Source organism: Triturus cristatus, chromosome 6 (genome assembly GCF_964204655.1).
Source record: "Triturus cristatus chromosome 6, aTriCri1.1, whole genome shotgun sequence".
Lineage (NCBI taxonomy): Eukaryota > Metazoa > Chordata > Amphibia > Caudata > Salamandridae > Triturus > Triturus cristatus.
The window spans coordinates 1483038358-1483059654 of record NC_140589.1 but is presented as its reverse complement, the minus strand read 5'-3'; the positions used below and the strand labels follow the sequence as shown (position 1 = coordinate 1483059654).

Below are 21297 nucleotides of genomic sequence, written 5' to 3'. Positions count from 1 at the left end.
TGGTGCTTGGAATCAGTGGCGTCGTCAACAACCCGCTTTAATAGTTACAGCGAGGGTGGGATTCTTGATGGGCCTCTTCTGCAACTCGGCAGACAAAGGCTCATAATTAACATGAATGGCTGGGATGATGAGTAAATGGGTGCATTTTGAATGTGGGATGGATGGGTGAGTGAAATAGATGCCTGGAGGAATGAGTGAAAGGATAGAAGTAAGGATGGATGAATGAAAGGGAGGAAGGATGGATGAATGGAAGGATGAATAAGTGAAAGGGTGAATAGAAGGCTTGGTGAGTGAAAGGGTGGCTGGCTGGCTGATGAGTGAAAGGGTGGATGAATGGGGGATGAGAGAAAGGATGGCTGGACGAGTAAGGTTCATGGGTGAGTGAAAGGGTAGATGGATGGATGAATGTGAAAGTATGGATGGATGAGGGAAAGGATGGATGGATGGATGAGTGAAAGGATGGATGGATTAGTGAAAGGAAGGGTAGATAAGTGGCTGGATGAAAGGGTGGACGGATGGAGGACAGAAAGGGTGAATAGATGGACTGAAGAGTGAAAGGATGGATGGTGGATGAGAGAAAGGATTGATGAGTAAAGAGGTAAATAGATTGATGGGTCGAAGGGTGGACGGCTGAGTGAAAGGATGGATGGCTGAGTCAAAGGATGAATGGATGAGTCAAAGGATGAATGGATGAGTCAAAGGATAGATGGATGAGTGAAAGGGAGGATGGATGGTTGGATGGACTGAAGGGTGGATGAGTGAAAAAATGGATAAATAGATGGAAGAAAGGGGGATGGATAAGTGAAAGGATGGATGGTGAATGAAAGGATGGATATGGTGTATGGGTATGTAAGATGGATAGGTTTAGATATGGATGGGCGGATGGATAAATGGAATGGTGACAAAATTAATGATGGATGAAAGACTGAATAGATGACAGAATGTACAGGTGAAATGGTGGATATCAGTGGGTGGATTAAATAAAGGATGAAAGAATAAATAGCTAGATAGATTCTTGGATGGAAGAGACAGGCAACCTCTTTTAAGGAGGATAGCGATGACTCGGTTTGCTTGCTTGGTGCCATAAGAGTACTTTAATTTTCTAGCTACTCCCTTGCTTGGACTCCTCAGCATAAGTACAGTCCCACATAAAATACCATTAGCAGCAGCACTAACTTCTACAGTACTTCAGACAGACACAAGAGTAACTCTCTTCAGGTTAATCTATTTCTCTTTTTGACCTAAGTATGCATTTTACTACGAATTACACTCATGTTGAGTTCCAACAGGATAGACCAGTCCTTGTGAGACCTTTAACGTTTTTATATAATGCCATTTTTCATTCCCTCCCACACTGCTGAGGTATATGTGCATCAAAAAAGCTTATTGAAATGTCTGCAGTTGATAAATGGCTGTAGAAACGTACTCCAAAAATCACATTTAATCGATCACGTCATTTGGCACACTGAGTGTTCCATTGCTGAGAAACCAAAACAGCATGTCACTGCTACAAGCAAATTATTATGTATGTGGAGACAATGCCTGACTCTGAAAAATTAAATCACTAAGTAACCAACTGAACTCAAATGCAATAAGGTGATTTCATTCTGGATCACCTTGCCAAATGGCAGTGCATTTCATAAAATATTCCATCTGTTATGGTAAATGGAACGATGAAACAAAGCATAGAAGCAGAGCAATGTCTTCGGGGTCATCGTGACCACGCCCACTGTCCAGCCCGCGACAGGGAACACTCCCTTTGCTAATGGGTTGTACTCTACTTTATTGAAGTTATGTTGAGGGCCTTCGAGTGACAAGTTTGGAACCTTACATAGATTAGGATCTCAGTAGTAATACATAATGTTCCAAACGGCTCCTAATATTTGAAGCAAATTGAATTTCCTCTACTTTTACAACAACCCTTCTTGTATTAGTATATTAGTAGATTTAATCCACATAAATATGTATATAGTGTTATCAAGTTTCATTCCAAAGATTACAATCTTTCAGTCATAGGTACCTCGTACCTAGAGCCTTTTCTTGATTTTGCCTGTTTTCTGAATGTTCTCAATAGAATTTTACAGTTGCGGTGCTTTATAGCGAACACGTATTTCCAAAAGTGGTTTAGCCACACTCAAATAAATAAAACTATCGCTGTTCTGTCTCCAGTCTATTAAAGCTCTTTTAATAGCTATTTTAATACAAACTAATTTAGTTAACTGATTATCACCATCGACTCACATTCTTATTCACTGCTCACATAGAGACTGGTGTGCATTGGCCTGGAAACAGCAGAAGGCAGCAAGGCAATCTGAAGACCATTGTCAGCAACGGTAATGACATAGCAGTAGGAACTGAAAGTCACTGTGCACAGGAGGGATGCCACAGCAAAGGAAACAACCTGCTCTAAGACACTAGGCACATACAATAGCTGCATATAGCTAATCACCAGTTAGTGGTAGCCACTGTTCTTGGGTATCATGAACTCGGCAGCAGAAACAGAAAGTGAACAAGATTCTATGGACTTCTTTACTTGATGTTACTTGTGCTCCATGCCCATCCCTTACATCTTCAGGGGCACATAAGATGCTGTAGAGAAGCTGTGGGTAAGACATTGGGTCAGTCTTCTTAAGTGATTAATGATCAGAGAATTAGCATTTTGGAGAACTGATGTCCACCTCCCTTGGATCTCTAGAGCCCAAGAGCAACTGGGAACAAGCAAGTACACCTAAGGTTGTAGCATATTCAAATCAAGCCAATGCTAGGCATAGTATTACTTGCTCTCACACGGAATGGTCGGTCATTGAGAATGTTTAGAAAGCATGTACCTTGGTCATATCACACACTTACATGGCATCTTGTAGAATAGCCTTTCTCCAGCGCCATCGTTGGTTTGTAAGTATTTGCTGTCTACAGACCAATCGAGGTGTGTGATAAAGCTAGAAGATTTATTGCATTCCCCAATTTTCTTGTACCGCTGAGCAACTGCATAGACATCCACAAACCCATCATTGGAACCGACAGCCAGATAGGAGCCATCAGGGGAGAATTTCATTTCATGGATTACTTCTTTCCGATCTTTGATGTGAACAACTTCAGTCATGTCTCTGAAAGAGGTGAAAACAGATATTACTTACAAGAAAGTGGAGACACACTTGAAATACACACAAATAAAGGCATAAAAGAAAGCAGGAACAAACAATGAAGGCAATAGTGCATGTCATAGTAAATGTAGAGCAAGTAGACTACATCAGAATTCAGAGATAATATTTAAACTTATACTAAAACACTATGATCTAACTTGCACAACAAAAATTGGGCAGCCATTTGTGCCCCATCTGCCCCAGGTTAGCAAGCTAATGCCAATCCCCCTTTTCCAGAGACGTTACAATGGCACAATGTATGACTGTTCATCTCATGAGCAATGGTGCATTTTGCCAGGACTGTGTTGTGATGTTTGGTATGTGATGTATCCATGACTTTTATGACCAACCATATTGACCAGTGGCGTAACGAAACTTGAGGGAGCCTCCCTGCAAAGTGTAAGGCGGGACCTCTTCTGGACGTATTCGGGAGCTCTCAGGCCAGTGTACTGAGCTGAGGGGGCCCTCTGGAGCATGGAGCTCCCCCGCACTGTGGGGGCTGCGGGGGCCGTTGTCACACCAATGATATTGACCAAAAGAAGAATAAAAGATAGATCATGGTGGAATAGAGTTTAGTTTGTGACTTATGATAGTGGGGAGGTCTATCACATTCACACAAAAGTCTCCCACAATGCAAGATTTCAATACATCCATGTACTCTGCTTTATATAGTGATTGGGCTCCAATGTTGTGCTGGCATTGGAGACCAGGCACCGTGCCAATGCACCTTGTTCAACTGACATCAAAGCTTGGTCTTTCAGGGAAAGACCCATGTTGCACTGCATTACAAATTCATTTCAGAATCAATAACCTAAAACTCAACAGGTGCCAAAGGATTGTTCCACACAGCAGCTGAACTATTGCAAGACTTAGGGAAGGATGCTTGGGAAGAGTGCCTGGGGCTAGTTGGGAGACGAAGTGTGATAGATTAAGAACCCCTCACAAGATCATTAAGTAAGCAATGGAAAACGCAGCCTTTTTTTGATAGGTATCCGTTCTATACATTCAATTACAAATCCTCAGACAAGTCACTTCTTCAATACCCACCCAAAATTAAGAAGGCTAATTGGAAAAAATTCATACTTGTTTACTTTTGCCCTTTCTAAAATCCTATTATGTGAATTTTAATGTGGAGGGGTAGACTTTACAGATTTAGTGGTAAATCAGTATGTTAATTCCGAGTGGTTACATTTGTTAACAAGGATTAAATTGAACAGGAGAATGACAGCTGTAATATAATAATGGGCCATCGCTACAAATGATGTTGAAATGTAATAAATTGTAGCATAATTGCAGTGGCCAGGTTTTAACATCTAGTCAATGATAATTTGTTTATGCCTTCCTGACCTTACTTGCTGTACATTTCATTTAATTCGCATATATTAAGATATTAAATATACACAGGTTTATAAACTTACCCACTCAGAATTTAAATTATTGTGCACCACATTTTGCAAGAGAGATACCAGTCTTACAAGGTTGGTAAAGGATGGCCATGAGGTTCTGCCCCCTTTTTTGAGGGAAATTATCAACAGTTCATTTGTTGAATGGAATATCCCTCACAGTTTTAAAGAGTCTTGTGTGACGCTCCTGTTAAAAAAGCTGGTCAGAACAAAAAGGATCACAAACAAATGTTGTCACAACACTACCGGACTGTGGTTGCTAAAAGTAGGGAAAAAAGCAACTACAATGCAAGTAGAGAATTACATCGAAAGAAATATGATGTGCGAAGATACGCAGTGGGGCTTCCGCACTCACAAGGGTATGGAGAACCTTTGATTGTTGTTCAAACTGGAATATTAATGGAGGAGATCCAGCTTTATTCACTGGACCTATCAGCAGCCTTTGACAACCTTAACCATCCCACCTTGATCAGTAATCTGGGTAGGGTGGTGAGGTGCCAGGGACTTCCCTAAAATGGCTGAGTTGATTTAGTCAAGTTGTAATTCTAGAATGAGAGTTAGTGACGATTTAGCTGCCATTACAATTTGCTTTTTGGGTAACGCAGGGATTGTGCCTTTCACAGCTCATGTTCAATATCTATGTCGAACACCTCCATTAATTGCTAGTTAAGTCTGTTATTGGTTTTCAGACATATGGTGATACGCAAAGTATGTTTCGGCTATCACAAAATCCATTAGTTAATAGGAAGAGGGAAGCTGAGTTTTTTCCTTCCATACATCAGAGAATGCATTAGAGCTGTCTGAGTCTGAATGTCCATTAACATGATATTCAAGTTAATAAGAAACTACAAAAATAGGGGTTATTGTTGACAAGAATCTTGTGCTGGACTACCAGGTGAATCAGATTATGAAATCCTCCAAGCATAATCTGGCATTACTTTGTAAAATCTGCAATGTATATTTTTTTTAAATAAAGCATTTTTATTTAAAACAAGCATGCACATGTGTTTGAGTCTTTCTCTTACATTCTTCAGGCCGCAAAATGCACCTATAAGACAAACCACAGGGGCCCTGCACTCCAGCTGAAGAACATACACCTCCAGCTTGGAGGGCTTAAAAATGGAGTTAATCATTGAATGCATGGCCCCAGGAGACTTACACTGTATTTTTTAAACATTCCTGGTGGGCTGTTTGCCCCTTGCAGCCCTCAACAACACTTATTAAATGTGTTGGTTGTGGCCCTGCCCCTCACTAAGGCACCACGACAACTACAATATTTTATTTAAAAGCCCATGCCGGGCATTATGCAGCGTGGTCCAAATTTATTTTATAAGTGCCTCGGGTTCCAGGGGATAAGATCCCGGGACACCTTCATTGAAACTGCAGCTCCTGGGGAGATGGAGGACCCTGGTGGCAGATGGATCTTTGGGGAGGGCCACGCAGGCCCCCTCCCAAAATAATTATAAATAGGTATAAATGTACCTCCATTCGGGGCCCTGGACCACCTCGGGGGTGGAGTTTTTTATTTTTTTTAAACGGTGTCCAGCCGTTTTTCTAATCTTTTCTGCAATACCCCCCCAAAAACTATTTGGGGGGGGGGGGGGTCCACCACAAGGACTAGGGAGCCATGGTATCCCTATTGTGTGCCCTATATGTTTATGAGCCCCAAGATAAGGAGGTGCAGGTGTCACGGGTGAAGCTATGAATGATACAAACACTTGAGAACCATAGTTAAAGGCAACTTTCTTCACAAACACTAGATCTTTAATAGACCAGCATGCCCGAAGTAAGTCTTATCCAGCACAACAGCACAAACCATACAGTGGCATGAGACGGCGCCTATTAGAAGTGACTTCAGAGCCCTGCATGAATCCTGCTTTTCTGGTTTAAATATCCAGTTGATCCTCTGTGACACCGCTCTGCAAATGTCCAGCACCTGCTGCTATTCCTCTTGAATACGGTTAGTATTGTTATCCTTCCCTGTAAGATGGTTGCCTTCCTTCATACTCTAGGGCCAAAAATGGAATTGCATCTTCATGCCAGTAGAGGTACCAATGGCTTTTTTAGTGCAAAGCTTAATTGTTTTCAGGAAATCATGCAAAAGATTATCTGATCTGGACATCATATAGAATGTCTACTGTTTTGACATATTGACTGGGCGAATATTAAGTGCTTTTAAGTCATCCTTTGCAGCCATGGATGACAAATGCACTAGCTAACTGCCTAAAGCCAGACTTAACAACGTGCATATCTATGCCTATAACTGCAAAAGAATGATCTTTACATCTGAGGTCTGAGAGTGTTTTGATAAAATGAGCAATGCTGTGCCACAGTCATGACAAGATGACTGGGGCATTTGACATCACGAGAGCATATGCTGCTGTTGAATTGAATTAATGTTTCTGAGGGGGATCCATGCACCATCCAAATGTGTCAGTTGGGACTAAGCATATATCTTGGGAATGTTTCTACTATACTGAATGAAGAAGTAGGAGTTTTTAGTAGTAGTAGCTCTTATTCCCATAGATTCATTAGCATGAGAATCGACTTGAGGACCCTCGTAAACCATTGCTTAAATCATACAAGAGGCTCTGCTTCTCTGTAGAATACATTGGATGGCTGAATGTGTTTGAGATGCCCCTGAGTCAGTGGAATTTCATTATCTAATCCAATGGAGGCTCCACCAGCAGTGCCATCGGTGAGTAATAGGGGGCACTATGTAATGTTCCCACTGATCTGTTTGTTATGGATCTTTGTTGATCCGTGGGCCTGGTCTCCCCTTTATTGTCCATCACCCTCTGGCTCTCTGCCACCATCGACATCATCACCGCGATCCACCCCTCCATCCAACCCACTGGGTATGTGAACAGTCAATCCAAAGAACTTACAAGGAGTAAAGGGGAGTGCGGACAGCAACAGAACAGGGGCCAAAGTCCTTGGCATGCCTGAAAGCTTTTCTGGGCATTGTGCACCACCTAAATGAAGCATTTAGGGCATCTGGAAGTCTCAAATCTGTTGTAGACCTCACTCATCATAACATGGAAAGACTGTAAGCAGTCTTTGGGCAGTCCCTGCTTCAGTGACATGCATGCTGGAAGAAAGAGTACTCTTCGGCATCTTTTGGGTAAACCTCTTTTTTTTGTCACTTTCAGGTGAGACGGGGTAGTCTCAGTGGAGAAAATCACAAAGCCAATCTCTTCTTCTTTGTCTGTGTACTTGTCATTAAGGGTTTGTGTGGGCAATTTCAGAGGGATCAAGTTTGGCCGCTATTTAAATTAGTGTTATTGTAGAAACATGGCTGATTTAGAGAACACTACAGGTGTCCTGCCAACCTTAGTTTATTGGGGTTACGACTGATCCCTTAAGCCTCAAAGGGCTCTCCCTCATAGCTATGGCTTCAGCTGTCATGCCTACAAACAATGCCTGCACCCAAGAATTGAAATTTACCTTCTTGCTCCTGTTAGCACAAGTTAGAAAACCCATGGTAGCCCAAGCACTCCTCTATTAACTGCAGAAATTAAGACAATAAATGTGTCTACTTTCTACTCCTAATTACAGTGTTTGAATGTAAAAAGAAATGTCAAGTCAGCATGCGTTATTTGCAACCAGACCTGTACTACATACGGCACAAAAATACACGTTAGAGCACTGACACGTAACAGTGTGGTCATCAGTGGGGTAGGTAATGAAAGTGCTGTTGTTGTAAAAGATAGCTTTTCTGACTGTTTTTGACATGATCAATGACAATATTTTCATTGTGATGAGGTGGTGATAAAAAAAGTATTTATTGAAGATGGCATCGGAGATGCAGATTAGGGGGCCATTGATCAAGGATGAGGAATTCATCGACAGACTGCCTCTATCTGACGATAAGGTCATTGACTGCACTTTTGTTACAGAGGTGATAGTAGTTATTCATTACTTTGTGACTGTCAACAAGTGTACTGTTGATCATGGTTTTGGTAGCAACTGTGGTTTTAGAGTCTGGGGAACAACCACTGGGGTCATTTCCTCGACTTTCAACCTTTAACTCTGTGAAAAGTCCCTTGACATTTGTATCTTGTTCATTTTCTTTTTAGTTAAGGAAGGAGGATTACTTCTTAATCAACGTACACCAAAAGAGCGGGCCTCCCTCAAGGCATTACCAAGCATTCTTCTTGTGCCACAAAGAGCCTTTAATCCTGACATATTGAGTCACCACGATGGGCATGCTCTGGATAATGCAGTAAATAAATTCAGCAAGAGGTTCATCACAATAAATCTTCAGGCCACTTGAAACGTGAACATTCCTATGTTGGTATGCACAGTTTAAATATTATACTCGCTTAGCACACACAATAAACAGTCCATAAAAACACATCCTCTAGTCATTGTAATTGTCTGAATCGTTTTGTCAAATCTTTAGCTCCAAATTTTCATCCACATTTTTCCACCCAACATATGTATTGTTTCTCACCAGTAGGAACTTCTTCAGGGCTATTCAACTGTTGTAGACATTACTGCAATCCATAATAGTTTAATGTGGCCCCTTGTTGGACAGTTCTACAATATGATTTGAGTTGTGGTCATCTGGAACCCTTCGAGGTTTTCAAAAATGTGGCAATCAAACTATGGTAACATATTAAGTATTGTATCATATAACTCTATCATTATGGCTGCTCACATGTTCCATGCCCAGAACTAAGGTTTTAATGCACGTTTAAACACTTGGAATATGATATGCTACCCAGGCTGTAAGAGACACACTCTCATAGCAAATGCAATTCTTTAGGTCTAGTTTGCATACATATTTCCTTCTCTCAGTCTCCCATATCTGGACTATGCACAACTACACAGAAACAGTGCACACATGTGACTGGTTTACCAGAGTGACAATTACAGCAATTTGGAATAAAAACAGTTGCCCATTTAAATAGAGAACATGTGGCTAAGGCATAGCTAGTGAGACCTTAGTCACTGTAAATGTCAAAAACACCAGATATCCTGAGCTAAGTATTTGAATGGATGTGTGTGGTAATGCTGATTAGCCTTCACACAACATCATACTTTCAATTATTCTAATGATTGGAAGTCAATGTAGTGTCAGCACATTTTGGTAATAGATTCTTGCTTTTGAAGCTTAGACTCTCTCTATATCATCACTTTTAGGTTTGCAACCACTGTTATTCAGAAAAGCATAGCCGCGTAGCCAGGTGTGGGATGCATTTTCTACAGCCTCAGTCTACACAGTCTCAGCCACACTTCCAGGAACTGAATATTTTAGCGAGCTGTTTATTTTTTGTTTATCCCTAAAGGTGAAGGTGCTTGGCCCAGGCACTACAAGCCAACTAAAGGGTAGGTATATATGCACAGGAGTGACAACTTGGAAAATCTCTGTCTTGGCTCTATTGAAAGAAATGTTGCTCCAGCTCCATTTCACCCACCTTTAAATTGCTTGGACATAATTATTGATGAGGTCCTACGTCCCCCTTTCAGAGCCCATCCACATAACCATCTGTGTAAACCTGCACACATCCGGAAAGCCCGATTATATGCTGATGACTCCAGCCATTAGTATTGTACAACAGTTGAACAGGAGTGATTCCACTGATTGAGTAAGAACCCTACAGTTCAGTAGAACAGTCTGGCATTTACAAGCTGACCTTGTGACCTCTGGCATTGAGGTAAGAAGGATAATATGTTTTAGACATAGTGTCCAGGCACAGTCCCCATTACTAGGTGATAATCAACTTTTTTAAAGGGAAACAACAAGTCCAATAAGATGAGGACTGCTATCTGTATACAACCTCTTTGCTAGAGCATCTTCTTCGAGGTGTTAACCTGGGCCAGTGCAGGCATAGGTAGGGGAAATCCTATTGGCTAGTGTCCCAAATCACCTACTCAAATCAACTTAGCTACCTCCTCTGCCTGTTCAATGGCATTGAATTTAAGTCCATTTACGATTGGAATGTCCTCTCAAATCTGTTATCCACCAAACATTGCATAACACCATTTCACCCTAACTGTATACAACATAGGCATACTTGTACAGAGAATGCCTCGTAGACTGCTGTAGGCATCTCCGGCCACCCCAAATCTGGGGATTATATGTGATAATTTTCGTAAAACAAATCAAGGCTAAATATGCTAAGAGATCAATGAGAAAAAAAGCGAAGCAAAATTATACAGCATATTTTGTACACTAAACGAACCATCCGACCCTAATAGTAAGCAATATTTTGACTTACCTGACCCTGAGAACAGTGAAGGAGCCATCCTTCATTCCCAGAGCTACTTGGGAGCCATCAGGGGTAAATGATACACTACGCACAGCCTCCTCCATATTACAGCGAGCAATCAAGGCATGATCAGCAAGGCTCCATAACCTACACAACAAAAACACACAAGCCATTAAAGGTATGAGAAGGTTGAGTGGAAATCAGTGAGTTGTCTAAGACACCACATGCTGCTGGCCAGCCACATCAGTGCAGTGAGATTTGAAAGGCATAATAGGAATTAATGAAACTGCAAAACATCTATTACTTTACAGTTACACAATGACACAATGCTGCTTTCTGGCTCTGGTATCTGTTCATTATGTAAGCTTTAGCGGTCCAATAGACGCCTCAATGCAGGCCTTAGTTACTTTGATGGCACACAGTCATATGTTTCACAAGTCCTCCCTCTGCATCTCTTCTGATTTAATGCTGCAGGTGTGGCTGTGCCCTCTACTGTGGATCCTATGTTGCGGGTGGGTCTTTGATCTATAGTGGCACAAAGTTATCTTAGGTGTTTGGTTCTTCTGGATCAGCATAGCTTGTATGTGATTTGTAAATGCTTAAAGATGAGCTTCTGCTCGACTGGGATTAAATGTAAAGATTAAAGTGGTTTGTGAACCATCAGTTTTTGACTTACAAAGCTTACTTTGATGATAATGCTCTACCAAATGTATTGCCTACATATATTCTTACATTCCTAGACAAGCTTGGCTTATTGACTTGTCCATCTAGAGGAGTTTTGATATTTCTACCATGAGGTACACCTATTTAATTTACAGTCTGATACTAGGGTGGTGTAAGAGGTTTCGGGAAAAATGTTATTTCCTCTCAGGCACACAGTATGACCTGTTGGAGAATTACTTATCTGCTTCCGTTGCAATATCTTGTGGGAAGGCTCACGGTTGATATCTCTGCCATCCCATTATGTTACACTCCCTTCTAAAGATTTGCACATTGAGGGTTGATGACGCATCACAGCCACCAAAGGCCTATTCATCTTGGTAAACATAAACATACATGTCCAAATCTGGGAGTCAATATTGCCGCCATCGGGCCTTTAAGGGGCTTGAGGATCATCTCCTTTCATTTTCGGCTCTTACGTGTGTCCTGTTAGCAAGAGATGGTCACCTTGAGTCCAGAAACATTTAAACTTTTATCCTTATGAAGTCTGATTCTGGGGATAATAACTGTTAATATGCCACCGTGAGTGCTCGCAGCCCTCTTTTTTTTAATTAGATGAGCCATTAAAGGTTTAACTTAGAGTTGGTTACACTGTATCCAATGTTTTAGCTAAAGCTATGTAATTTATTGGAAGATGATAACCTTGATTATGTTTTTTGCCACATTTAGATTAATCAGTGTGCTGTGCGTGTCTTTTCAGTTCCTTGTCAAAAGCCAGATAACTTATTCACCTAATTTTTAGATCTGGCATTAGCTAAGACCCTTTGTTTTTCCCAAAGGATACTTACCTTCAAACATACATACATGGAGCTTTTGGTCAGCCCTCTTCATACATTGGTCTGTTGCATTCCAGTTTACATTTTCTTTCCAGACCTTACAGCAGAGGTCTTCAAACTGTGGGGCGCGCCCACTGGGGAGGCGTCGATGGGTTCCCAGGGGGGCGCAAATGCCTCTGCAAGTATATGTAAATGAAGATGGCCTGGAAGTGCAGCGATGTTTATTTGCTGTGTTTCCAGGCTGTCTTCATTTATTCGGAGCCGAGAAGTGTGAACTGTAATCAGAGTGGCCTGGGGGCGGGGGTCAGTGAGTGTGCTGGCAGGGTCAAGAGGTTGCTAACCTTCAAGCTGTAGCAGTGTAGGCTATTTTTATATTGGCATGCTCTGAAAAAGGTAGAATGTTAGCTGGCTGTGTTCTATATTTTTCTATTGTGGTGATTACAAGGTGTCCCAGAGGTGAAATCTGTTTAGTGGGTGCTCTCCAAACAAGCTATTTAGCGCCTAATAGTCTTCATAGGTCCACCTTAATGTGGTGCAGCTGTTTAGAGCAGATTCCTCCTCTGCATGTTGCGAGAGGAGCACTCACCAGCAAGTTCAAGCTGCCTTGCCTGTGCACGTCGTCAGTCGATGGTCTTAAAGGCTCAGCGGGATGGCAGCAGGGTGAGGTCCAGTGCCAGGGCCACCGTGAGGCCTCATCTTCATGTTCTGTTTCACTCCAGTGGGCCATCACTGGAGGACGCGAGTAGGCCCACAGTCAGTGGTTGCATGTGAATGACACATTTTGAAAACTTCTGAAAAACAGTGTGTTTTCTTTCTACGGTTATTTGGTGAGAGTCTGGAAGATTATTCCATAAGAAGAATATTCTAGCCACTGAGTTTTGTTTGGGACCTCATTGCCCTAATTTGTGAGCATTATTTTGGGCTCTTCAAAATAAAAGAAATATTCTTTCTGATTATTGGCAAAAATAATTAAATGTGTGTCAGAGGTTTTCCATTCGGACAGAAAACATTTTACCCATCGAATAATTGGAGTGTGATTAAACTAACCTAGAAAATGACTGACTTGAGTAAACTGAGCTGCATCCACCATACGAATTTGCTGGTAGAAAATAAATATTACATATTTACCGGCGTTCTTCTTTCTTCAAACGCCAAAGCTTCCATCTTCTTGCAGGTTGTATAACCAGTGTCTGTATCATGTCAAATGTATTTTTTATTTTTTATATTTATGACCGAAACAGAGTAATATTATATTCAATGTTCTGTAAAATTAAATACCGCCTTCTCTAGGTGCTCTTCTACAACTGTCATCAACAATAGGCGTTTTACAGTGCTCCACATCTGAGTGCAAACTAAGCAAGTGTGAATTTTCCTTGGTTTTACCACACTCGCAAGTATATTTTATTGGAACTGGCAGAACTGGCGCACATTGGGTGCACACCAGGGTAACTTCTGCTTGTTTCCTGACCCGAGTAAGGTGCAAGGGTGGGGCTGTGAGAAGGGGGGAGAATCGGTGGGTTTAGAAATGTGTGAAATGCAAATTGCTCCCTCTGGAAAGCAATGCTGGGTCTGGTGGCTTGGTGGACTAATGAGTTTTCTGCGGGGGTATATGTTTGCTCTCATCCCCCTCCACCTCCCTTTTACTCATACCTAGCCTCCTAGTGCTATGAGCTCCAAAAGAAAAAAACAAATTCAATCCTTCCCTCTTCTATCCCAACATGTCCACCACTCAAATGAATTTCATATTTCACTATACTAATTCACCAGTAATCTTTTATGGCTTCCAGGATAGCGTGCTACTGCAGAAAAAGCACTACAACACCTCATGACTCATGAGGGGTAGCAAGCGCTATATAAATGCAAACCCTTTGCTATCCTTCTCAATCCAAATCACTGACTAACAGTCCACCACTCAAATTACTTTCATATTTCACTATACTAATTCACCACTTATATTGTATAGGTTCCAGAGTAGCATGCTACTCGCCGAAAAAGCACTTCAACACCCCACCAGAGGTAGCAAACGCTATGTAAATGCAATTACAATGCAATACAAAGTGTTTTGTGTTTTCACAGTCATTTAAGTGGGCATAAAATAATGTAATAACAGCTTAATAACTATGTGGAAAGCGCTGCTGCTGCAGAAACCCATAGTTCCTGTGGCCCTGACTTTAAGGGACTTAATCCATTAACGGCTGGTAAGAAGGCTGGTTTCGTCTTTAACTCTTTGCACTACCACCACACCTTTCATTTTCAGGCAGAGGCTCCTCAAAGCCAGCATTAACCATTCAGGGGCAGTTTTTTTGAGAAAGCAGAGTCCATGAGTGGCAGGTAGAAGGCCAGCAGGGTTGCATTCAGATGCAGAGCCCTAATCCTCTCAACCCGTGTGGCCTCGCAGTAATGGTCTACGAGACAGAGGAAAGGAGCGAGATTCTAGATATTGTCAAAGAGAAGGCCCAGAATAGGGTGCACGGTATGGGGGCTCATTTTTATGTTTACAAATGGCCAGAGACCACTTCTTCAGAGAGATACTCCAAAGAAGGGGACAATATAAGTGGTCTCTTTTTTTCTTTTTTTTTTAAAGGGACATTCAGTAGTGATGGTGGTACTGCTGCCAGGTGTGTAAGTGTCCACTGCTGGTTATCATTAAGGAAGCAAATGAGGCCGGACTTGGGTCCAAAGATTCCCTGGGGTCCACTGCTTCACAATTATGACTGTGTACCTTTAAAAAAGGGCATGGTAGCTTATTTTCCTTTCTAGCATTAGGACCGAGGTGATGGTCCGTCATGGTGGGGACGAGGTAAAAGATTCAGAGAAGATTGCCTGCTACCCAGGACTGCAGTTATGATTAGTGTAGCAGGTGTGGTTGCATTGGGGGGTCCAAGAGTGTGAGGGGCTATAACACCCCAATTATGGGGATAAGTATGTTTGGGATAATACATGTTTTTGTTTGATGCATTTGCTGTTTTATAAATCTCATAGTTAGTGCAGTTTATAAGCTATAGAAAAAGTACTCCTAAAATGATCTCATAAGCCCAGTCCCCTGCACGCAGCCTCCTGCTACCTCAATCCTTGCCATAAATTTTGGAGTGGGGCCCGATCTCAAAACATTTTACTTAGGGGGGCTCTGAGCAAAAAAGTTTGAAGACCTCTGCCTTACAGTATACAGCATGGGGCAATGAATCACTCCACTCAGTTCTGTGTGAGTGACAGCATTCTGCCCAAGCACAATGTTCTCACTAAAACAGATAAAAAACAGATCCCTTTAACTGCCAGGGACTGGTGGCCTAATGTGTGCCTTGTCTTTTTTAATGCAAACACAACAGTTGATGGACAGAATGCAGAACAATGTCATACGTTCATTCCAGTACAGAGATCTGGGCCTAAATCCATCGTTGTTTTGCTCACCATGCCTTTCCAGTTTGAACCCAGCCATATGCAAATCAGTCTTGACCCTGTGCCTCATGGGAACAGTCCAGCCCGAATTGCCAAGCCAGGTCCTTTGTCTTTCTTAAAACATGATTTCCTTTTATAACATTTATTTTGTTTCCTTTGTGTCAGAGTTGGGCAGCTCAGCAGACCCTGTACCACGGCCTTTGCAAGTGCATACTGCTACTGAACACCAAGCTTGAAATTGGCTTTGTAACTATTTAGCGAGTAGCCATGCACTCCTACATTTCAATTTCAAGCACTGTATTCAGTAAACCCTTTCAACTTATTCTGTTGTTCAGATTTTTGTTCCTTTCTATAAGCAGTGTCCCCTTATTGTGAGAAAAAATGGTGGTCGACCCTGTGATGCCCTGATTATGTTCAATTAATGTGAACATAAAGTGTTCTTCCCTAGACAGCTCTCAATACACTCCTTAATATTTGCAATACACCAGTCATGTATTGTAGATTGAAAATATGTTTCCCATTAGACGTTTGCTACGTGGTTGGACACAGCATATTCCGCCCAGCACTCCAAATCGACAAGGTTGAGATGGTCCATGGTCCCCTTTATTTATTTATTTATTTATGGAGCTTATAGAGCGCGCAGCTACCTCCGAAGGAGGTGTCCCGGCGCTAAGATTACATAACTGTCCCCATGAGGAGTAACCAAGATCATATCTCACAGAGAAAATGGGAAACGGTGAGGAGTTGACAGTTCCAAGTCCTACCGCCTAGTGAACAGCCAGGTCTTGAGTTTGCGGCGAAAGGCTGGCTCAGATTCGCAGAACCTGAGGTCAAGGGGGAGGCTATTCCAGAGCTTGGCGGCAGTGACGGTGAAAGATCTGCCGCCAGTCCGAGAAAGCCTGAATCTAGGAACCAACAGAAGACGAAGGTTATTGGATCTGAGATGTCTGGCTGAAACAGAGCATTAAAGATGTTCAAACTGACTGAGCAGAATGGCAGATATTTATAGATTCGCAGGATAACTACATCTCACAGGTATGCTTTAATACATGAAGTTGCCTACGTTATGTATGTATGCCTCTTTCTGTAGGTATTGACCTTCTTACTCGCTGGTAGATTACACCTTAAATCAACGTGATAAATCTTTCGGTTTCGGAATGTACCACTCTAGATGCTCATTAAAGTATATTATTTGCTATTGTGGGTGTTCTGCCCCACAAACAATAACACGTTTGCATGAAGTGATATTTGTTGAATATATCTTGAATATTTAAGGTTAATTAAAAAAATAAGTGATCCACATTTCCTAAATTTCAGGATAAAATATGCCCTGTCAAAGTAAATTGGTCTTGCTTTGCCAATGCCCAGCTGCCTATGTTAAAAGTATAGAAAACACTTTTTTATGTTTTCACGATGACCAATGCATTGCATGATGTAATGTGACAACGCAAGTTGTTACGCAACGAGGTGGCTATCTTGAAAATATAGTAAACAATGCTTTCTAGACTTTTAATATAGCCGCCCGCCACTACTAGCTTTGTTGGTGCCAGTGGATTTTAAAAGTGTCCGGCACTGGAAAAGACAATGGCGGCTACCACCATGGCACAAGGGCAGGTCAGCAGAGACAGAGAAATATTCAGAAGGCGATGGAGTAATTGGGAATCAGGAGTAATTGGAAGAAAGATGGAGAGAGGGGTGGCAAAGGAAAAAATACTGAGCAGACAGAGCAAGAAGGGATTTGCAGAAATGGGAAGCACGAAAACAGACGGGCAGTGGAAGAGAAAAATATTCAGAAGACAGCAGAACTAGTAGGGATCTGGAGCAACAGGTAGAAAGAAAAGACTGAGAGGGAATCAGAAGGAAGCAAAAAATGGAAACGGATTCAGAAGAGAAAGACAAAAACCATGAAGTAGTAAAAGAGAAATGATATGTAAAGTTAAACAGAGAAAAAGTAGTCCCCTGACTATGAGTTATGTAAGGATACAACACATCCAATCAAAATGCATGGTTCTGGGACAAGGCAAACAGAGAATAGGGAGGAAAGCAGTGAATCCCTATCAAAAGCAGAACATTAAAATGAATCCAATGAAAATGCCTTTATACATGGGAAAGTATGGGATGTAATCCTACCTGCAACGGACAGCAAAAGTTGTTCATAGCAAGAAGGCAAAAAGAAAAGTAATATAATGTTCAATAACATGCTAAGAATTAAGCAATTGTGTTAATTCTCAGGTGCCTTTAGCTCTGTGTAGGATTAAATCCTGGCGATGGTGTGAACACAAACAGATTTTCTGATTTGACAGAAAGTGAACGTTAGTGAGTATATGTCTAAATTTTTTCTATTTTAACTACAGCCCAAACCGTGATACAGTATCTGAGATTATCCAGAGACAAAAAGCACAACATACATTGAAAGAAAATGGCTGCCACAGGTTGACTGAGGACATTAACACCTACCGTACAGAACGATCATCGCTTCCCGTCACAGCCAATGGTTTCTTGGGGTGCGCGGCCAAGGCCCAGAGCTCCCCTTCACAGTGGCCCTGCATTATCAGCATTGGTTTGTCTCGTTCTCTCACCATCACCTCAAATATTTCACTGTCCTGAGTCCCACATAAAATTCGGTCTGCCTTCCAACAAACGCTTCTGATGGACAAGCCTGAAGAGGTGATACAAAGGAAAAGATCAGCAGTGGATGGATTTTAGATTCGTAATTTGCAATTTTGGCAATTAAGCCATGTTTGATTCACTCAGGTAAGGCAGCTTATGCATTTATAGCCTTTAGTCTTTCAAATTACAGCAATTTCAGAGGCCACATATTCGACACCTGTAAGTCCCCTATGTCACCTGCAGTCATTCCAATCACGCGGTTTCTCATTTTAACATCCCATTGCACCTACACTCGAATGGTCATTAGTGATCTTCGGACGAGCGTGACTGCCATGAATACCTCAAGCAGCAACAATCAACTACCTTCGTTAACAAGCAAGGCAGCAAACCACCCAAACACCTAAATAAAATGGAATCACCAGGACGCAGAGACTCACAGAAAATGTTTCACATAGAAAATGACAGTATCAGCAGTTGTCATTCTTTATGTGTTGGCCCTCAGCGAGAGCCTAATGTACTCTATTCTGATGTCTTTCACATCCCATCACTTTTAGAAAGGGGTCTTGGGGGGCAGCCGAGCGTAGGGAGGTCTGCCCCCCGGGATGTTTGAGGAATGGAAGCAGCTCAGGCGTCTGCTCTGCCACCCTTTGGGCTTATTGGGCTGGTTGGGCTATTTTATAGCCCAAGGGATATTTATTTCTTCATTTTGTTCAACCAGCCACCATTTTGTTGCATTCACGGTGGCTGGTCGTAGGCATAACAGAGCTTTTTCTACTTTGTTCTAGTGAGGGTTTTTTGCTTCCCTGTTCTTTGTTGCAGCACCCACACGTTGTCCGTGCCTGTCCATCACTGCTTCTGTTCCAGTCAGGCGTCCTGGCATTAGCCATGGGACGATAAGGGCGGGAGAAATCCCCAGGGAGGAGAGCCTCGTCGCAGCGGCGGCCTTCGTGTGACCCCCGTAGTAGGCACTTTGACCGCATGTAAGAATCGGGCTGCTCTCGCCTTCAGAGAGCGAACCTGATGGGGTGTATTTAGGCGCAGGGCTTTCCTTGTGCCCGTGCGCCTTTTTGGGCAGCGCGTGAATGCGTTTGAGGCCCCGGGGGATAGGGGGTGCAGGGGCGGCTCTAGGCTCATGGTGGCCCTGTGCAGGGAGCGTAGGTAGGGGACCCCGGAAGAGGGGGTCCGGGCGGGGCGGAGCTCAGGATGGTGTTTTAATAAAACGTCCAGAAAAGGCGTTAGATGACCAGTACCTGCGGCTGCTCCTACCCTTCCGAATTCGTCTCAGAACGATAACATTTAGGAGGAGGAGGGCATTGTGACACACGACGTGAGGGACTGGCACAGACGGCTGCAGGGCCATGACAGTACCTGTGTCCTCTGGATACGCGGGCAGCGATGTAGTAAATAAGGGTTTGTTTTCACCCAGGCACTCCAGGAAAACTGCAAAAGAAACGAATTTCCGCAACCTCAGCACGTGACGCACTACTCATGTTTACCTACTGTTTACCAAAAACCTATCATGCTTCCCTTTCTTCCCTTTTTCACCTAAAATGTTTTTTTCTTTGTATTTAAAAAATTGTAAGACTCACTGAGGCACACCTTCCTACCACAGTTTGGCAATGTGTGACAGCTTAGATGGCACCGCACGCGTCGTAACGTTCCGAGTCCAACCACCAGAAAGAATGCAGACTGATGACACACGCCACGCCGCACACGGGAAGCAGTTTGAGGAGGTTGAGTCTGCGCAGATCACTCTATCCTCAGCTTCCGACGTCTGCCAGCTGCAACGCCCGCCTTGGTGAGATTGAAACACCCCGGCGCCACTTACTGCCAAAGTCGGACGGTGTGTTGCTGGACGCTACACCCAGCCTGCAACTGCGCATCTTCACTGCCTGGGCTGTACTGACGGTCAGTGATCGCGTTCAGCCAGAAAGGTGTATGTACTGTGGGAGGTAAAAGCTTTAGTCTGCGCAGGCAGCAGTGGAGCAGCCGGCAAAGGCTTTCTAATTTGGTCTTATTTGAGTGTTTAGTCAAGGTCATAATTTTGAGGAAGGAGGCAAGGCCATGCTTATAAACTACCCTTTCCAAGGGATTGGTTTGTCCAGAGAACTCGAATAGAGGTTCCTATTCCAAGATAAAGCAGAAATCTTTCCTGTGAAGCATTCACAAGAGGAAGATGAGTTGAAACACATTTTTTCCCTATTTTTCGTCCTGTTCATTGTACAATGTTTTCTTTATTTTTGCTTCATGCAGTTGAATTCCATTAGATTCTTTGGTCTGGCTCTTCTCTGTTCCATGTGCTTCGGAAAGTTTGGTTCCGGACTTATCTACTACAACAATATCTCCATCTTCACTCAAGAATTATCAAATTGCCACTTTATTGACCTTTGTGTTTTTTCATCTTAACTGGGACCCTCTTAAGGAGAGCATGTGATTACTTTAACATGTTACACTGTGCAAAGCTATATTGTGGATACTGGGAGGAGTCGCCTTATCCTCAAGAAATTAAGAGAGAAACTGGACAGACATTCACTGCGTCCAGTCTTTGACATAGGGCTGGAGAGATCCAGATTTACTTCTTACCAGGACAAACCTCTGCAAGAAAAAAAGAACTGATCCTATATGACAATCAGGCTGGACATCTTTGTTTCTAGATTTGTCCCCGATAGCTTAGCCCTAAGTGGAATTACTTGCACTGCAAACCCTCAAATTCACATGCCCTGTAGCCACCTGCAACTTTCCTTTTGTGTTGGAACAAGAGCCGGCTATAAGAAACAATACTCCAATCAGGTAGACTCCACCGACTCTCTCTAATCCGTGACCCCTTTGAACATCTGATACTGCCCAGCTCCGTTCTTGCAAAGAATGCTTGATATGCTTTAGAGTGTTAGGAACTATATTTTTTTGAAGTGGCACACCTTAAGAAGGGCCTTTGGCTTACCATCGGTACATACACCTATAACCTGCATAAGAACTAGCCCGCAAGTGCCAATTGCTTGAATTAGTCTGGAGTTCAGATGAAGCAGTGTAG

At 42.6% G+C, this 21297-nt stretch overlaps 1 protein-coding gene across 1 annotated transcript in view; it reads right to left on the bottom strand.

Moving 5' to 3' along the window:
• The window catches only part of EML6 (EMAP like 6), an 884002-nt gene that overhangs the window by 536343 nt on the left and 326362 nt on the right, over positions 1 to 21297 (bottom strand). Inside the window, exons 7-9 of the mRNA XM_085612599.1 lie at positions 18114 to 18315; positions 10774 to 10911; positions 2851 to 3107 (exon numbers count right to left, since the gene is read on the bottom strand). Of these exons, the coding sequence (XP_085468725.1) occupies positions 2851 to 3107; positions 10774 to 10911; positions 18114 to 18315 (597 nt within the window). The remainder of the gene's footprint in view (positions 1 to 2850; positions 3108 to 10773; positions 10912 to 18113; positions 18316 to 21297) is intronic.